At 46.3% G+C, this 20,559-nt stretch overlaps 1 protein-coding gene across 7 annotated transcripts in view; it reads left to right on the forward strand.

The window, feature by feature from the left end:
• Tshz2 (teashirt zinc finger family member 2) overlaps window positions 1-20,559 on the forward strand; it is a 440,243-nt gene that overhangs the window by 279,955 nt on the left and 139,729 nt on the right. For 2 of the 7 annotated variants that reach the window (XM_006499423.4, XM_006499425.4), the window contains exon 3: window positions 145-631. The exons of 4 other annotated variants lie outside the window; for them this stretch is intronic. Coding sequence is in view for 1 of the 3 variants with exons in the window: in XM_006499425.4 (XP_006499488.2) it covers window positions 145-146 (2 nt within the window). In the remaining 2 variants the exon portion in view is untranslated. Of the gene's footprint in view, window positions 1-144; window positions 632-20,559 lie in introns of those variants that run through there. One more of the 7 variants, NM_001363023.1, reaches the window with a different exon arrangement.

The raw sequence follows: 20,559 nt of genomic DNA on the forward strand, positions 1-20,559 counted from the left end.
TGAGGGGTTTGGGCGAAAGGGGTGGCCTTTCAGAAAGCAACAGAGCCTGCCGTTCCTCCGTTCCTCCGTGCTCCATGTAAAGTTTCTGACCAGAGTGCAGGGCAAGGAATTCCTCCGTCTTCTACCTTTTGCTTCCGTCCTCAGAGTTCTACAGCCTCCAACACGAGACTGAAAGCCAGGCTGCGGTGGATGGACCAGGATGCTGCGGGTTGACCAGACTGCTGCGGGTGGACCAGGCTGCTGCGGGTGGACCAGGCTGCTGCGGGTGGACCAGGCTGCTGCGGGTGGACCAGGCTGCTGCGGGTGGGCCTCGCTGCAGTTGCTGCGGATGGATCTGATGCCTGTTAAGCATCACTTCTCCAGTGTGAGCCCGCCACCTCCATTTCCGTCACGTGTGCCCATCTTTTTCAGTCTAATGAACTCCAACCATCAGCGCAACTTAAGTTCGGCTGTCTGTTCGTGCATGCTTAATATTAAAAATGTACTAACAGTGTGGCTGAGAAATCAAATTATGCACATAAATATGCTGGCATAGCAGAGGCGGCGGCAGAAGCTGAACTTAGCAGAGCTGACGCCAGTTCACATTTGCAAATCGCCCGTCAATCTGTCATTAAACATGTTATCAAATGATGATAAGTGTATGCTTCTTGCTTGCATTGGTGAGCAGACTCCTCTTGTTGATGCACCATAATGGGATAATACGTATTAACAGAGCCGTGCTTGGATGAACACAAAACGTTTCTTATCTGTCTCAGTTTGTTTCCCCTTGTGGCCCCCAAGTAAATGTTTTGTGTTATCAAATTGCCTATAAGGGGGTGGGGGACATATTACTTTTAATTAGCAAAGCTTAGTGGGGGGGATTTTTTTCTTACCACCTCCCCACCCCCATCCCTGTAATTCCTATATGTTGGCAATGAAGGAAAGAGAGAGAGAGAGAGAGAGAGAGAGAGAGAGAGAGAGAGAGAGAGAGAGACTGACTCTATTGTCTTCTTTTGGTAAAACGATTCATGTCAGCCGCTCAGAACCCGGCAATTATTCTGCGTCTTAATGCACTGGCCTCGTATCCAGGGCCTTTGCTCTTGACGGGCCTGATCGTTTCAGTTCAGTGATATGAAAGGCAGCAAAGGAAATGAGCAGAGACATCCCAGGTCTGTCACAAGGCCTGGCACTGCCATTCAGTCCCAGGGTTTGCATCCTGATGCTACTCAGAGTAGACAGAGGTAAGAGAGATCGTTAGGGGCCCCAGATGTTCCCCGGATTTTAGGATGTCCCTGTGCTGAGTGAAGATGGGTTGCCCCCATCCACTGTTTTCCAAAATTGTGAACTGGGTAATTACGTGAGGCCCCACAAAACAAGAAAAACCTTTAAAAGCCAGGTGAGGTACCCTGGTCACAGGACACCCACGCATTCACAAGCCTAAATGCAGATGGTAGACATTGATCTTGAGGAGTCTTGTCAGTCAGCCCATTTTCTGAAGACTTGGGATACCAGTGGATTAAGTTTTGGAGTTATTTGTTTTCATGTTATGCATTTGACTGTTTGCCTACATGTATGTATATGTGCTATGGGGTACCTTTGGAAGCCAGAAGATGTCAGTGAATCTCCTGGAGCTAGAATTATAGATGGTTGGGAGGTACTCTAGAGGTACCTGCAAGAGCAACAAGTACTTTTAACTGCTGAGCCAGGCTACAGTGCCTAATCTTTCAACAAAATGTAAACAATTCTGAGATACTCTTTCGGTTTGTCTGTTTGAAACAGTGTCTCACTTTGTAGCCCAGGCTGGACTGGATTAGCCAGATTAGCCCTGGATCCACAGAAAGCCTGCCTCCCTCTCCTAAGTGCTGGGATTGTAGGGTTGTAGGTGTGAGATGCCAGACCTGATTCAAAACTTAGAAGGTTTTTTTTTTTTTTTCAGTTCTTTTGGATATTTTTGACAAACAATGGCTCTGTCCACTTAGTGTCTTATTCTCTGAAGCAGCAGAATTCCATTTCTTCATCAGCAATCTACCACAGCATCTCTGGAACTTGGTTATTCATTCACTCAACAGAAATTATACTAGGTCTGGTGGTATAGACGTGTCATCTCAGCCAATCAGGAAGCCGAGACAGGAGAATGAGTAGCTTGGGCTACTTGGGAAGACCCTGCTTAAAAAAAAAACAAAACAAAAACAAAACAAAACAACAACAACAACAACAACAACAAAAAACTGTCAAAAGGGTTGGGGGGTAGCTTCATTTTAGAGCAGGTTTAAACCAGGGTTCAAGTATAAGTACTGGGGGAGGGGGAGGGGAGTGCAGGAACCCTGCTGCACTTCAGTGGCATTGTAGACTCAGATAGACAGATGGACAGAACTCCTGTCCTGTTGAAGCAGCTGGTGTTTGGGGAAAGACAGAATTTGTTTCCGTTTGAAAGCGTTTGAACTTGGTCCCCAGCTGGTGGTGCTGTGTGGGAAGGCTGAGCAGCCGTCAAGAGGTAGTGATGAGGGGGAGTGCATCACTGGAGATCCTACCTCCCAGTCTCTCTCTTTCTGAGTTGCTAGCTGTGGTGCCAGGGAAGTCAAGGGGGGGCGCTATTAGGAGGTGTGGCCTTGTTAGAGGAAGTGCGTCACTGTGGGGGCGGGCTTTCAGATAGTTTCCGCCTAGCTACCTGAGAATGCTAGTCGCTAGTCGGTTTGCCTTCTGATGGGCAAGTAGAACCCTCTGCTCCTCCTGCCAAACGCTCCTACCATGGTGATAATGGACTGAACCTCTGAACCTGCAAACCATCTCCAATTAAATGTTATCCTTATGAGAGTTGCCTTGGTCATGGTGTCTGTTCACAGCAGTGAAAGCCTAACTAAGACACCGGTGGAATGTTACAGGTCTCCGTAGCACTCTGGCTATTGTGCCTTCCCTTTGACTGCCTTGGTCTCTCTGAGCCTGTGAGCCAAAATACACCCCTCATCTCTTCCGTTGCTTTTGTTGGGGGTGTTTTATCACAGCGCCAGTAAAGTCAAAGCATCCTTTTTAAATTACTGCCTAACAGTTTGTTGCTGTGATGTAAAACGTAAGCGGAGGTGTACAGGGGTGAGATCCTGTGGCATCCTCGCATGGCGGGAAGCAGCGGTCTTTGCCATTAATCATGACAAAAGGTTATTGTGCTCAGGTTTCCTGGCTCCTTGTTTACACGTGTTTTGAAATTAACATCGACTTCTTGCCATTTGTGTGTGTTCCTAAGTGAGGCGAGCCGCAGGCTAATGATTAGAATTATTGTTACGAAGGCACTAATTAAAAGAATATTCTGTCGCAGGGCTTCGTGGGAAGAGCATTTCATCACGGCCGACATCCATCGGGGCTGAGGTGTGGAGAGGGATCTGTGAGACAGGACAAGTCACGGAGGCCAGGATTGAGAATGGGTCTCCAAGGTGCCCCCGCCTTGCAGAGCATTCCTCCCGCCCCCACCCGCCCCAACCTGCGCCCAAATAAGAACTGCAGGGGGACCACTCTGTTTCCCTCAGTGGAGTCTGTTCTGTTTTGTTGGCTTTCTATTACTTTGTTTTATTGTATTTTCTTTTTAAGATTTGGGGTGGGGTCTGGAGATACGGCTTAAAGGTTATAGGCACTTGGTGCACTTCCAGAGGACCTGGGTTCAATTCCCAGCAACCACATTAAATTCGAAACTGCCAGTAAATCCAGTTACAGGGTGTAGCAGGGAATTGTTAATCCTCACTGAGCTCTTGGTGGGTTTGAGCTTTTAGCCACCCGCCAGAGCACTCCGGATTTTTGAATGAAAGGCACACACATACACACATATCAAACTTAATTTTTGATATGCCTTATTCGCTCAATGGCTGGGCACTTCCTGTACCTCCCCACAGCTAGCACACACTCCCTTCCTGTAATCCTTAGTTAACACCTTTTAAATCTATATCTTATCTTTGTCACTCCAGACCCAGAGGACCCTGTGGCCCCTGTGGCCACTTACCCTGATGATTACATGGCAGCGGGACCTTAAGTCTGATCTCTCTGCTCCTGTCACAGCGATTCTGTCTGCTCTTTTTCCCCCTCGGTCCCTTGTCCTCAAAATCTAAAAGTCCTGTCTCCGTCTGAGTTTCCCCAGAAGAGAAAATCGTGCTTTGTGTCTGAAAGGTTGTGAAACTGGCAGGGAAAGATGCCTAGGATGCCCTGAAGAGCCGCTGTGTTTGGATGCCAGCATTGTGGGTTTCTTTTGCTTCTGAAGGGATTTCTACATTCCTGTATTGGCTCTGGGATCAAGCTCCACACCAGTTGACTCCATGGTCCTTGTGGTCCCTGTGGCAAGAATTCAAGGGCAGGTACACAGAGGAGCACAGGGGACAGGAAGGGTTTTATTGCAGAGTAAAATGGAGCACTCTGGAGGAGTGAGAGGGACCACCGTGCCAGTCTGCATCTTTCGGCGGGTTTTATACTGTCTCTGAAGTGTTTAGAAGAGACAGCTTTCCCTAGGGATGTTTTCCAGCCTGGGTAATTGACAGGCCGACTGGATGGACTTTTAAGGAAGGGGATGGTGAAATGTGTGTCCAGCTTGATAATGATCGTGTGGCCTTCCAGGCAGCTCAGAACATCCTGTGCCCACCCAGGGCCACAGATACACTCTGAACTCACTCTTCTGGCCATGGTCAACATCCTATGGTTTTAGTTTCCATTTTTACACAGTATTGATGATGGGGGTGGGGGGCTATTCTTAAGGATCTTCAAGCTAATATCTCACTAGCGACCTAACAGTTTGACTGGAGTAAAGTTCATGACAGGTGAGACGACGAGGCCTTCTGCAGACATCAGTGTTTTCCTGCTTAAGCTGACTGGCTCTTGCTGAACCTTTAACGTTTCTAATGGCTCCTTTTTTTTTCACCCCCTCTAAGAATGTCTCAAAATAGGAAAGCTTTCTGTTCTATGAAAATATGTCAGACCTCTTCCCATCATCTGTCAGAGCAGTTTACACTCGTCAGTGTCCCCACTAATTTGTGGGCGTCATAAAAAAAAATCTACACAGCCATTGCCAAGAGGCTGATCTTAGCAAGCGCTGAGTCGCAGACATCGTGTAAAAGCCAGGATGTAGACAGATTTCTGGATGTTCCCCAGTGTCGGGAGTCAGTCGCTGGTCAGTAAGGCTGAGGTTGATATTGATGGTCAGGTTCTTGTTTACGGAAATTCTTTTCCCATCTGTGTTCTGGTCGCAGGGTAGGTGACTGAGTTGTCTGGGTATCTTCTGCACGCTCCTGCGTGTGCATGCGTGTGCATGTCTGTATATATGTGGTGCTTGTATACGGGTCCAAGCTTTTTACATGTGTGTGTATGTATTCAGGTCTCCTACAGCACCTGGGACACTCCTTGATTTAGCTTGGTTGGCTGGCCATGAAGCTCCAAGACTCCTCCTGTATCCACCTCCCTAGTGTTGAGATTGCAGTAACTCTGCAGACAGTGTTTATGTGGGAGCTGGGGGGGGGGGGCTCCTCACGCTTGGGCACCAAACAGCCCACTATCTCCCAGCACCTAGTCTAATGCAGTAGATCCACACAGTGACTCATTCCACATGTGTGTTCAACGGCTACGACGGCCAGAACTTGAGATAGTTCAAGTCTTCCGGAAATCGTAGTAGAGCTGCTTCAAGAAGGTTACGCCCAGTCCAAAGAAGCAGCTTGGAGAAGAACAGGGAGAAATGCCATGCTGGCCCAGGTCAGCTTCTGCGCTCAGGGTATCCAGGCACCTGTCGTTACACAGTGGGCGAGACTGAAAGGAACGGAGCTTAGCTGAGTGGGTGGGTTAGCGGGACTCAGATGGTGTGAGTGGGGGAGAAATAGCCTTCTCTGGAGATGGTTTTCAGCGAGAAAGCTCTCTTTATCTGAGGGTCAGCAGGGGCTATATAAAGCTTAGGGAGTGGGTAGGGGTTTTACAGTGAATAAGCATCATTGGCTGAGGCTGAGGTTCAAGAATGCTTCATTTACATGCGCTTGCTGGGCACGTCCTAACAGAGAGAGAGGAAGTTTAACCTATACTTCGGCCACCAGGCTACAGGACTATCTCAAGGGTGGTGGAGGTGAAGGTCATAAGGCTTCCATGTAGTGGACATACAGGCCCAAAGCAAGGGGAAGACAGCACTGCGCCTGCAGGGCTCGGGACAAAATTTTCAGGGTTTGGAAACGGCCTCATTCTTGCTCCAGACTGGTTTCCCAGTCACATGACTTTCCAGCCCCACAGTGCTGCTTCAGGCAGGTTTAGGGAAGACTTGCCCAAAGAGGAAGATCTGAACTAAAAACAGAACAAAAGAGAAAAACAGCGAATAGTGATGTCAGGGCATGCTCTAGGGCCTTGTTTTTTAAATGATCTTACAGCAACAGGAGAGGCCGTTCATTCAGGCTGGGGTGTACCACAGTGAAACCTAAGGATTTTCTAATTATTTTTAATTATGACTTCCATTTATATCTTCTATAAATTACAAGAGTTCCAATTGGTCTGACGACAAGGGTTATCGATTTTTTAGACTTGAGAATTAACTACCAATATTTAAAAACCCAAGAAATGGAGTTAAATACATAGATTTCCAACTTCTCAAACTCTTGGGGAAGGCCCACCTTGCCACATAGACTCCCTGGAGCTAAGGACCGTGGTCCCTTTGCATAGGGTACACTTTCTCCAGTTAACTGCCATCCCCACCTCTCCCTGCTTCATATAACCTACTATTTACATATTCAAATGTCTGCATCATGAGTCTAAATTAGTGAGTACAGTAGCACAGATAAAGGCTGAAGGGACTCTGGCCAGCTGGAGCAACTTGCCTCTGGCAGTCCTTGCCCTTCTCCCCCATTCCCTCTGCCTCCCTAAAAACCATTAGATTACATTCCTAAAGCCAGCCACCAAGGTCTATTCCCTTATTTGGCCACTTCCTCCTCCTGAGGCTGACTATCAAGGTCCAGCAATCAAAGTATTGAAGTCCAGCAATGAAAAAGCCCCTTTTGACTCACCTAATTAACATGCCAAATCAAAACCTAGCACAGCCTCCTAGGCCATTCTAACAGCCCTTCTCCTTTTCTCTTCTTAGACGTTGCACCTGCAAGGTCATTTGCCGGTCTGTGTCTGCCAGAGCCACAGAGAGTGGCCGCTCTAACTTTTCTTCCCCCCTTTAATAAAGAATCTCTCTGTGAAAACAAGTGTTTGGGTGTGGCCTGTGCCTAATTCAGGTATAAAAGGAAGCTCCCCTCCCACCCCTGAGACACACACACACACCGAACCACTATGCTGGGATCTCCTTCAAAGGCTATTGCCCTTTGACTATCTCTTGGGATGAGTTCATAGCCCATTAAAACATTTGCCTCACACATAAAGCCCTGGGTTTAATTCCCAACACTACAGAGTCTTGTATAGTCCGTGATGACTCTGACTCCTGATTCTCCTCCTTCCATCCCCCGAGTTGTTCTAGGCCTGGACCACCACACCCAGTTCATGTGGTCAGGAGATCAGCCCGGGATTTATGCACGCTGGGCATGCACACCACCAACGGAGCTACAGCCCCGTTCTTCAGCTTTCTTTTTATTTAACAAACAGTCATAGTGTGTCTGGTATATAAAAGTGAATGTGCTAAGAAAAAAAAAACAGAAATTCAGAGTTAAAAGATACAAGCTTGTCTCTAGAAGCTCACAGATTTCTGGGAAGAAAAACTATAATTATAACAGTACCCTTTAAACACATATTCTATGTAGTCAAAACACTCTGAGATCTGTTGCCTCATCTGGTCCCTCCGGAAACATAAGTATATTGGCTAGTTTTATGTCAACTTGACCCAAGCCAGGGTCATCTGGGAAGAGGCTGTCTTAACTGAGAAAATGCTTCACATAATTGGCCAATAGGAAGTCTATAGGTCATTTTCTTGATTGATGATGAATGTTGGAGATCCAAGCTCATGTGATTAGTTCCACCCCTGGACAGGTGGCCCTGGGTACTGTAAGAAAGCAGGGAGAGCAATTCACGGAAAGCCAGTCTCCTCCAGGGCCTCAGTTTCAGTTCCTGACGCCAGGGTCCTGCCTTGAGTTCCTGCCCTGACTCCCTGGGATTCGGGACTTGGAGCTGTAAGCTGAGATAAGTGGCTTTGTATCATGGTGTTTTAGCTCAGCAATAGAAACCCCAACAGAGACACTCTGGGAAAGCAAACCAGAGTACCGCTGGTGTCAGGCTGGGCGTTTGTAGAAAAATGGACCTGGGTAAGTGAATGTGTTTGCTTAGATGACAAAGCAGCTGAGCCAAAGGAGAGAGAGTCAAACCTCGGGTACTCAGTTCCTCCGGGTTCTCTGCCTGACTCACCTAACACAGTGCTATCCTAGTCAGGAGTTAGCAGACCTGGCTGTCTGCCTGTTTTATAAATAAAGTTTTATTGGGACTCAGCCGTACCACTTGCTTTCATATGTCATGGTTGGTTTTACGCTTTAATGTTAAGGCTCTCAGGATTGCAGTGGGGACTACATACACCCAGGAAAACTAAAATGCCTTTTATTTATCTCTTATGCGAGCTTTTACCAACCTTTGGCCTACATGGTAGATGCTTATTTAGGGTGAGCTTGAGGGATGAAGCAAAGCCACGTGGTTGCTCCCCCTTGAGGAGCTAAAGGAAAGGCCACAGTCCACACAGCAGCCCATGGAACCCCCGTCAAAAACACACAGAGCAAAATCAGATCTTCAGTTAGGCTTTGACGTTCCATGTCACAGAATCTCTATCACGCAACAAGAAAAAAAACTTATTATATTGTGGATGTAAATATCACTCATACGTACTGAGAATTGCGTAGGGAATCTGGGAATCCAGGATTAGTACCTAGATTCAAGCCAGGACTGAGAGAGTAGAGTTCCCTGCCCTGCCTTGCTTGAGTTCCTTCTGAAACCCAGGAGAGGGTTGGTAGCTTTCACCCCTGCTTGCTTATAACATCACCTGCTGAATGGAGGTTTCGGTCTGTCCATCTGATGGAAAGACTGCCACTTCTATCTTAAGGAATCCCCTTCTTTCCAACCAAGCCCTTGAGATGGGATACTGGCATATCCTGTTTTTAATTCCCAAAAAGAACGACAAAGGGTCAAGAAAAATGGTTGGTATTATTAAGTGAAAACAAGAGGAGGAGGAGGAAGAGAGATTTGGAATTTTGTCTGAGTGACTCCTTAGATTTCTTTTGGCCACTGACATGGAGGGTCTTGCCTCCTCCCATGCAATGACTTTGTAGCAGTGACTAACTATTGAGACTGTGGGGTGCTGGTCTACGAGGAAAGCGTAGACCATGTGACACCAGTGACCAAACTAAAGGACAGTGGGCTAAGAAGCCTGAGGACCCCTAACATTGGAGGCTACAAATGTGAATGATCTATGTCTTCAGTTCTACCCTAGAGGATAGGGATTTGGACCAGTGGTCAGGCTCAGACACAAACCCTGCAGCCAAGCAACTGCTCTACCTCACAGCTGTTCCTGGAGTCCATCTGCCTTTCCCCCTGGACCAAGAAGCTTGCAGAAGCCACCTTGGGCTGCCACCCACTTTTCCACGCTTCGTGTGTATCAACAGTGACCACTTTCTGTAGAACAAGCATCCTTTGGCCACCAATGCCCTCAAAAGCCCCATTCCCATGGGAGTCAGGCTGCTTCTTAGAGAGTTGGCATAACTTGGCCGAGGTCTCGGCACCAGTAAGAACTAGGGGGATACCATCTTCATTTCATACATGGTTTTCAACCATGGGTGTGATTTTTTTTCGGGTACCATGCACACTGTTTTAGTCAGGAGCTCTCACTGGCCAGGCACTTGCTAAGCAGGCTATGCTGGCCAGCCGTCGAGCTCCAGGCCTTCCCTTCACTCCCCAGGATGTGGTTATAAGCATACACCACCCTCACTGTTTTCGCCTGCATTCTAGGCTTGGAGCTCAGGTCCTCATGCTTGCATGACTCTCTGCTCAGCTCCACAGATGCTCATCCACCAGGTGGAATTCCACTCCATAGACTCCCAATGTTTTATGCTTCATTCTCCCCATCTCCCCCTGCCTTGCTCCTATCAGTTAGGATGACCAAGAAAGACTGTCTACATCAACTGCTTTGGCAAGTTACAAGCTTATAAAATAAATGCATATTTTATTAGAGTCAAGTCAAAACTCAGATCGTATTTTTGCTGGGCACAAATTATACATCTGAGGCCTAATTCTTGTTCCCGTCATCTCTTCTTTCTTCCGAGCTTCTGGACTCTCCTGACTCCTGATGCTAATTCCCATTTAAAAGCCATTTAATTGAGAGAAGTCCGAAAAAACCTCAGCAGTTCAATAAAAATTTCAGTCCATCAATGGGTTCCGAGCGTCTTTCTGGTTTTAATCATTTTGATCTTCTCCTCTCCCGTCCTTTAAGCCTCTTTGTGAGAACTCCCCAGTAATCCCACATCTTGATTCTCATTTCTCAACGTTTCCCTTTGAAAAGCAAAATCTCTACCCCATTGCAAAGGTGAAGATAGTGCAGACCTCTGGCACCGGTGCTCCGGTAGCTGCAGAAGGACCCTGGGCACCTGCCATGCCCAAGGCACACATGGGGCCTTCTGTTGGATCCGTTCACATCCCCCTCCTATCTTGGAGGACGTGGCTTTTAAGAACACTGCCACTGGTGCATTCCACACAGGAGATGCCTGCTTAGTCACTGGGGTCTGGTTTTGTCCTCTTCTTCTCTATTTACAAATACAGTGCTTGAGAAGGGACTGGGAGGGTCTGAGGGCAATGCACTTGCTACGTGAAGACATGAATTCAAGTCCCAGGAAACCATGTAGCATCCAGACCCAATAGCATGAGTCTGTAATCTTTATGGAGAACTCACAGACCAGCTAACCCTGCAGATTCGCCAACAAACAGGATTTGATACCACGCGCTTCTAATCATAGCACTCAGCAGGTGGACACCAGAGGACCCACAGCTTTGGAGCGCGGTTCAATGAGGCCATTCTGGGATACTTGAGACCCTGTTGCAAACCACACCCCCTCCCCTTAAAATGGAAGGTAGTAAAACTTTAAGAGGCAGATAAGAAAGTTGAATGAGGAGAGAGATGAGTGAGGTAAATCTGGGAGAATTTAAGGGGTAAAATAGGGGAATATGATCAAAATCATATGAAATTCTTAAACTATTAACTGAAATGTATTTTTTAAAAAGTTAAATGAATTTATATCTGTGGTAAGAATATATAGATGTGCATATATGTAAAAGCACATATGCAGAAAGCTATATATTTTAAATCATGGTTAGAAGGGGGGACTGAAAAGTAGGAGCCTAACTCTTTTCAGGTGAAATCCCTAACTTTTCCCCTTTAAGCAGAGTTCTTACAGGAAACTTCAGGAGGACTGGAGAGCTGGCTCCTCTCTCAAGAGTGTTTGTACAGAACGAAGTTCAGATCCTAGCACCTTCACTCACAATCACCTTACCCCTAACTACAGCTCCTGGGGATCCACACATCTTCTGGCCTCTGAGGGCACAGCCCCAATGTGCTCATACACACATGGGTACACATGCAGATAGGCAGATAGATAGATAGATAGATAGATAGATAGATAGATAGATAGATAGATAGATAGATAGATGATTGATAGGTAGATGGACAGATAATTTAATTAGTAATCATGGAAAAAATGCAAAAGGCTATAAAACCAGTATTCTTCTGTGTGGCCAGATCCTAGCACTGCCCACATCTCAAACTCTGTTTTCTCGAATATAAAACAAGTGTTCACATGGTATGTAAGCCTTGCAGTGGACTTGAGACCTAAACTCAGACTTTCTTTTGAGGGGCAGAGCAGCCTCTGGCCTTGTAACCCAACCCTGCTGCTGAGTCTCTCTGTGTCTGCAGAGGGGACTGAAGAACTCATTACCATGGAGGTCTGTGGATTGCGAAATCCCCACATTGTGAACAGTATTACTCTAGGCTCTGCTTCTCCTCTCGGCCTTAATGCTCCTTATCTAGCTGTTCCATCTCCAATTTAAAACAAAAAACAAACAAACAAAAAAACCAATGGTATGCTTTTTTCATAAATATTTCAGACTGAGCACTCGGTGTTTGGTCTCCTCTGAAGTCCAGAAATTGATGTCTGTTTGAGGAATTTGCAACTTGAGCCAGGCCTCCCGGCGCTGAGCTGGCCGCCTCCTAACTTGAGGCAGATGGCCAGTCTGTCAGCAGCACACAGTGTGGTTGCACAGCTCAGGGCTGTGACTCTTTGCTAGCAAGAAATAGATGATAGATACATACATACATATATATATATATGTGTGTGTGTATACATAGATGATAGATTATACATACATGCATACATACGTACATACATAGATGGAGATAGATAGCCCTTTCTCTTACTCTCTCTCTCTCTCTCTCTCTCTCTCTCTCTCTCTCTCTCTCTCTCTCTCTGTCTCTTGTCTCTATCTCTCTCCCTCCCTCCCTCCCTCCCTCCCTCCCTGTCTTAGTCAGGGTTACTATTGTTGTGATGAAACACCATGACAAAAAGTTTACACTTACATATCACTGTTCATCATTAAAGAAGTCAAGACAGGAACTCAAGCAAAGCAGGAACCTAGAGGCAGGAGCTGGTGTAGAGGCCATGGAGGGGTGCTGCTTATTGGCTTGCTCCCTATGGTTTGCTCAGCCTACTTTCTTAACCCAGGACCACCAGCCCAAGCATAGCATCAGCCAGAGGCTGGGCCCTCCCCCATCAATCACTAATTAAGAAAATATCTTAGAGCTGGATCTCATGGAGGCATTTTCTCAACTGAGATTACTGCCTTTGGATAACTAGTTTGTGTCAAATTGACATAAAACTATACTGCACATACCCCTTCTTTTCTTCTTCTTCCTCCTCCTCTTCATCCCACTCCTAACCTCAAAGTACATTGTAGTCTTTACAAAGTATTCAGCCAAATATCTAAGTCTTCTTTTTGTCTCAATTCTGAGAACTTCCCTCATGAAGCAGAAATTGCCCATGTTGAGGCACAAGCCTGTCCAACTCATAAGGTTTGTGGTAATCATGTATTGCCCTGTAGATAAGACTCTGTGTCCAACACTTGTAAACTGTATGCATGCACTTCTCAATGGGGGCGGTCTCCCAGGCAGGAGGGAGCAATGGGAGCCTGAAAATCTTCTTCTTCCTGGGCAAAGCCCCAGCTCAAGAGATGATAGATAGTCCCAGAATCCCATCTCGCCCATAGAAAAGAGAGGCCACGCCCGGTTTGTGAGAGAGCCAGCTTGTTTGGACAAACTAGTCACACTAACGAGGTCCAGTAAGAACTCAAGCAGCTAATTGGAAAATTAATCAGATCACTGGTGTCCCCTGCCCCAAAGATTTATGTAAATAATGTGAACTTGCCATCTCCCCTTAAGTTATAATGTCACATTGGCTTACCACTTCATTAGAGTGAGCTTGTCTTCCTTATAAAAAAAAACACACATATTTTATTCTAAAATAGGTTAATGGGTGTCTGCTTTATGTCTCTCATTTTTAAATGTTTGCCATTGTTTTTATTTTTTCTGACCCAAATGTAATAACTGTTCTTTCAGTTTATTTAGCCATGCTGTTGTTCTCAGCCTTGGGGGCGGCGGTGGGGTCGTGGTTATTCTTGATCTAACCAATTCTTCTCCACCTCATCCCAACCCAATGTTGCTTTCTTAACTCCCCCAGTTGCTAGATAATGAGTCAATATGGGCTCACCGTACGATGTGCAGAGGCCACCTGAAAAGCAGCCAAGGATCCTTTGCCCTAGCTCAGCAAGCCAGCACACAGTACTACACTCTGAATTTTGGCCACGTGTCCCCACTCGCTGGCAATCGTGTAAGCCTGTGATGAGGTGACTACAATTTGAAGTTTTTATTTGACCCCTTCATCTGGATACCAGCATCACTCCCAGATTCCGGAGGACAGTCTTTTCTAAAGATGACATAGGGCCCGTCACGGGATGGTGTGTTCCCCAACATGATTGTGTAGTTCTACTCTTTAAAACTTTATCTTAAAAGTAAACTAAAGAAGGAAAGGAAACCAGAAACCCAGGCATGGTTTCCTCTCCCAGGGTGTATGCCTCTGCTTCTCTCGGGCTGTCCATCCTTCCCTGCCAGCATAGGGCAGCTGTAAAGGAGCCGCTGTGCAAAGCCATGCCAAAGACACTCTGAAAATGTGTTTATAGCTCTCTTACTACAGCCAGCAATTGCAGAGTTTCTTAAGAGCCGTCCCCATGAACCCTCAGTACCTGTTTTCATAACTTCCCACAAGGCATGTACACTTCCGTAGGCTTGGTGACATAGGCAGTGTGTGTGTGTGTGTGTGTGTGTGTGTGTACATGTGTGTGTACATGTGTGTGTACATGTGTGTGTATGCACAAGTGTGTGTATACAATATACACATGTATGCATGCACAAGTGTGTGTGTGTGTGTGTGTGTGTGTGTGTGTGTGTGTGTGTGTGTGTGTGTGTAGGGAGGGTGCTCAAGTGTTGGCCCCCAGGAAACATTCCGGAGGGCCTCCTGCCAGGGCCACCTCAGAGCTGTAGCTTGGCTAAAGCACTTCCATCTCAGCATACCTCTTAAGGTTACAAGAATCATAAAATCGTTCAGGACATCTTGTTCCCTGAGTGCCTTCCCCTTCCCACCCTGATGGCAGCTCTTCAGACCCCTTGGAGGAGGTAGCTTCTGATGCTGATGTGACTGAGACTGGAAGAGCCGGTGTCTGCTCATTGGCTTCATCATTTTCATTCCAGTGGGAGAGCGCACACGTGTGCACAAGTGTGTGTGGAGGCCAGAGGTCAGTATTGGGTGTCTTCCTCAATCACCCTCCATGTGTCTGTGTCTGTGTCTGTGTGTGCACATATGCATATGCATACGTGTGTATGCATGTGTGTGCTCATATGCATGTATGTATGTATGTGCATGTATATATGTATATGCATGTGTGTGCTCATGTGTGTGTATGTGTGCTCATGTGTATGTGTGTGTATAGATATCCATGTAAGAGAGGGGGGAGAGAGAGAGAGAGAGAGAGAGAGAGAGAGAGAGAGAGAGAGAGAGAGAGAGAGAGAGAGGCTCTCAATGAACCTGGTGCTTGTCAGTAATTCACTAGACTGGCTTGCCAGCAAGCCCTGGGAATCATCTTGGCTTCACCTCCCTAAAACTGGTATTCCAGGCCTTGGCCACCCTAACCCAGTTTTCCCTGCCAGTTCAAAAGAACTCGGTTCTTCAAGCACCTATGGCGAATACTTTGCTGACTGTCATCTTCCCCAGCCCCCTCTCCTCATTCTTCAACTAGAACTTAAGATTAACAAACTCACACACATAGATCCTGGGAGAGAAAGATGAATTACAACAGCGTATGATTTGTACTGTGAGGCCCATTTCCATCAAAATGAGATCCATTCCTTTTGAGTGCTAGCTTCTAAAACTTACTAAAATAATAAAATAAAGTCATTATTTGCCTCAAAACTTACATAGAAGAAAGATTGTTCTCCTTAGGTGAATAACATCCGCAGAAGTCGATACACTTTTGATGAAACCATGAACTTGATTTGCCGCAGATAAGCTCTGTGAATCAGCCCATGTCCTAACCAGTCATCAAGCGTGTGTTTGCGATGAACACCGTGGGGGACATCTTCTCAGGACTACACAGAGGAAAGGGGAAGGGAAGGAGAGAGATTGTTGGCTTCCTTCCACTGTTCTGGAGGAAGATGTGCTGTGTGCTGTGTTTAGTCCTGGGCTAGGAGGAACTGCACCGAGGGTGACTCTAAGGTCAAATAGAAATAAAACCACTTGGAAATCAATCGGGTCAAAGTTAGCCATCCTAAATGGCAGTGTGACCCTGGGTAGGCCACTGTCCTTCTCTGAGTACTGTATACTTGTATGTGGGAAGATCTTGAGTCGGAGCTCAGCCTGGGCTACATAGTGAGACCATGTCTCCTGCTAATGACACCTCTCAGATTGTATATTCTCAATAGCTGATCCTCCCTGCATATCCCCCAGGGCCAAACCTCCCATATTTGCACAGAGCATGCTTCAGTCCAGAGCTGCAGCTGTAAAGTGGCAACAGGGAAAACTCTGCTGCCTACAGACGACAGGCAAGTCTTGTCTTTGCACAAGAGCGACGTTTCCTTTCAATGGGTACCTGCTTCTCCTTTTATGGTTACTTAGTTGCTTAGCAACATTAACCTTGCTAAAAGCACAGAGCCATCCTGCAACCTCAACTTTCATGGAGTGTGTGTGTGTGTGTGTGTGTGTGTGTGTGTGTGTTAAAGGAACCGTCTATTAGGAGAACATTCACCTTTGTGGCAGCGCCATTTGAGGGAAGGAAAGTCTATATTTTAAAAGGTTTCCCAGCCAACGTGAATACGTCTCCCACTTAGCACTCAGAGATGAGCGTATCATAATATTTAAATCAGTTTTGAGAACTCTCTTGGAAAAGGAAAAGGGGGAAATCCCCTGGTGGAATAAATACCCAGGGAGGCCACGGGAGTTCATTACCATAGCGACTGAGCTGGCAGGCTGCCCTGGGGAACCCACAAGTGCCAGCTTCCACCTTCCTTGTGTAGATCATGGAAGTCCTGACCGGATACCGCTTGGCCTCGTATGAAGCGGGAGTGGCAATGCCAGGGTCCACACACTTCAACTTTGGACATGGCCAAAGGTTTAAAGATCAGGACTGGGGCAGAACTCACCGAATCTGTGTTTCCTCAATGATCGTAAAGGGTTGAGGGCAAATAACAAAACTATATGAGGATTGCTGGGCTGAGGGAAACCCTGGCAGGCTAGGGATTGGCTCAGTTGGTAGAGAGCTTATTGAGCATACCCAGGGTCCTGACTGGATCTCCATCGTGCATTAACCAGGTGAGGTAGTGCACAACTGTAATCTGAGCACACGGGTTGTGGAGATTGAAAGATCATAAGCGTCGTTCTTGGAAGTGTAAAGAGTTTGAGGCCAGACTGGGATAAGAGAAACACACTGGGGAGGGGGTCTGGACAAAGTCTCCATAGAAATAGTTTTGAGCTTTATTTTGCCTTTATTAATCTAGTTTCAGACAAGCATGGTAATGATCAAATTTTATTCTCTGGTGAACTCAAAAGCATGAGATGGAAGCTTTCTGTCTTAGCAAACACCGCGACACTGGTAATAAATTTTCTGCAGCCTCGACAACTACTGTCTCCACAGCGTGGGCGTGTTGGTGGGGCAGTGGATGTTAACAGTATTTCTGGAACTTTCTTCATGTCGCCCTGGGATGATGCCTCCAGACAGTGTTGGTTCTGCTGACAGCAAGAAGGTCAAGCCCCTCCTGAAATGCAGGGAAACCTAACAGAACCCTTCCTCAGTCCTGCTGAACCTTGCAGTGAGAACCGCAAGCCTTAGGGGTGGGTTTCCGTGATGTCGACTAATAAATGCTCATTTCCATAAAATTTACATGAACAGAGGAAAATCTACCTCTTGCTGTGCAGGAGCTCCATCTCATTACTCAAAATAGCTGCAGAGTAATCAATGGAGCCACGCCCCCTCCTAGAGACGGGCTGTGAGGTCAGAGATAATTTCCCTGGGCTCTTCAAAGTAAGTAGCCCGGCCTCTGCAGCTCTTTCCAGGTCTTGTCCCCTCCCAACCACAGGTACCTTATGAAACAATAGTCTTCAGATTCGTGGCTGCAGTTTCGCCGTTTAAGACAATAGACTTCAGATTGGCAGCTGCAGATTCACCTTTTAAGACAACAGACTTCAGATTCGCAGCGGCAGTTTCATTACAATAAAGGCACATAGCACAGGCTACAGGGCAAGTAATTGATAAAACTTTTAAAATACGTGCACAGGGGCCAAAGGGACGGCTCCACAGTTAAGAGTGCTTGCTGCTCTTGCAGAGGACCTGAGTGTAGTTCCCAGCACCTGTGTTGGGTGGCTCAGAACCGCCTTTAACTCCTGCTTCATGGGATCCAACACCGTGTTTTGGCCTTGAGGGAGGGGCACCAGCACACACGTGGCAGATAAACGCATACACATAAACAGAATTTAATTTTTTTTAAGCACACAGAGACAGAACTGCGTGTGCTGGTAGACATTTTTAATCTATATACTTGGGAGCTGGAGGAAAGATGACAAGGATATCCAGGCCGGCCTGGGCTATTTGAGACTTTGTCTCAAGGAGCCAAATAATAAATGAAAATGAAATATAGACAGAGAGGGCTGGAGAGATGGCTCGGAACTTAGAGCACTGGCTGCTCTTCAGAGGACCTGAGTTTGATCCCCCAGCACCCACGTGGTGACTCGCAGCCATCTGTGACTCCAGTTCCGGGAGATCTCACACTCTCCTCTGCATCTCTAGGCAGCAGACATGCCTGTTGTATAGGAAGAAAGGTTTGGTTTTTTTTTTTAATGTTCTCAGACAATATATCCGATCGTGTTTCTCCTCTGCCAACTCCTCCCAGATCCTCCCTACCTCCCTACCTACCCAAACTTGTTTTTCCTCTATCAAAAATAAATATAAATAAATAAATAACCAAAACGATGAAACAAACAAAACCCAGTAAGACAAAAATGCCAGAAGAAAGCAAACAAACAAAACACTAGAGAGAGACTATTTGCTGCCTAACTGCCCTGGGGATGGCCCTGGAGTGTGCTTAATGTGGCTCTCCGTTGTGAGAGACTGATTTCTTTGCCTTTGTCAGAGGGTTTCATGTAGCTTCTTAGGTAGGGCTGGGACCCACTCCTGTCTACATTTCCCCTTTTCAGAAACTGTAGAAATGGAAACAGTTTCAAAACTGAACATACCACAGAGAGACGCAGCAGCTACAGTTCCAATAAGCTCTGCATCCACTTGGCATTTTAAATTACTTTTAGGCAATGGGTGTGGTCTGCTTTCTGGAAACTTAATTGTTTGATCCAAGAAGGTGTTTTGCAGCCCAGAAAATATTGCTTCATATCCCATCTTTAAAAAAAAAAGGCACTTACACATTTGTGTGTGCCTACTCATCTATGGGTACACCGTGTACACAATGGTGCCTGCAAAGGTGGGCAGCCCTGGACAAACTAGCTATCTACAATAGCCAAAGCTGCAAACCCCACATCCAGCAGAAACTCTGCCTCGGTAAATAATTGGAAAGCAATCAAAGAAGGCACCAATGACAATCCCTACCCCTCAATACATGCACACATGTGCCCTCATGTACACTCACTAACATATCACACACACACACTGTGCACACATACACGAAAGGAAGAAAGAGATGTTTTCAGGAAATATCCATTATCCACCTCTCCACCTGGTGCCCTCCTGAAATATCTGCGAGTTTTACAAACACTTAGTTCTTCTTAGTGACTTTGCCTAGGTAACAGAAACCTTTTAGTATTATGGGTGAGAACCGAGAGCTAAGATCAGCTGCTTGGAATTCGCTGCTGTGAGGTCTTGGGTAAAATAAGAAATCTCTGTGGTGTTCTGTTACCTCCATCTGTGAAAGGAGGAGGAGGAAGAGGAAGAGGAGGAGGAGGAGCAGGAGGAGGAGGAAGAGGAGGAGGAGGAGGAGGAGGAGCAGGAGGAGGAGGAAGAGGAGGAGGAGGCTACTCTGCAGGACTATTGGAGAAGTTACATAAACTGAACGTGTCAGAAGACTTTGGGCAAGATTTGCCTTGAAGTCTGTACTTCCTGCGCATGGACTGCCAGTTCTGCAGAACATTCCTCTCTCACTTCTACCTCTTAGCAGCATTGAGCGCTTCCCTGAGACAACCCGAGGTAAACATGGCCCTTTTCCCTATGAGTTAATCCTTACATGCTGCCGCTCAGCTGAGATCCACACTGAGCAGTTAGACAAGGTGGCAACGTGACTCTGAACACCTCATGACTCAGTTTCAGGGTCTTCTGTGCTTACTGCACTGTGATATTGAGCATCTTTATGGTGTGATATAACTGGACACCCCTCAGCTCCCTGTGCCCTTCTGTGTCACCTGCTGTCCTTTCCTTTGGCAAGACAAGACAAGATGGGAATGAAAATGTTCCCTCTGTCTTAACTCGATGAGCTATCGAGTTCCTTGTCTCAAACCACACAGCACAGATCTGGGAATAAACTTTCCAGGATGCCCTCTGGGGGCTGGAGAGAGGCCTCAGTGGTTAAGAATATCGGCTGCTCTTGCCAAGGACCCAGGCTTTATTCCCAGCACACACATGGTAGCTCACAACCATCTGTAACTCCAGTCTCCAGGGATTTGAAACCTCTTCTGGCCTCCATGGGCAGGACACATGTGGTACACAGATATATATTTAGGAATGTGTGTGTATGTGTGCGTATCATACATCATATATGATATGTTCCTTCTATCATATATATATGATATAGATGACATATATATTATGTATGTGAGTATATATGAACATATATGTGTATATTAAATGTGTGCATACATACATACATGTATATATGCATATAGACACACATGCATGTCTGTTATATATGTATATGTGCTTATATGTGCACATATATGTATACCTATATGTGTATATACATATCTGTATAATATATATGCATGTATATTGTAAGTGTCATATATACATATATCATATGTGTGATATATG

The sequence above is a fragment of the Mus musculus genome, chromosome 2 (assembly GCF_000001635.26).
Source record: "Mus musculus strain C57BL/6J chromosome 2, GRCm38.p6 C57BL/6J".
In the NCBI taxonomy this organism is placed as follows: Eukaryota; Metazoa; Chordata; class Mammalia; order Rodentia; family Muridae; genus Mus; species Mus musculus.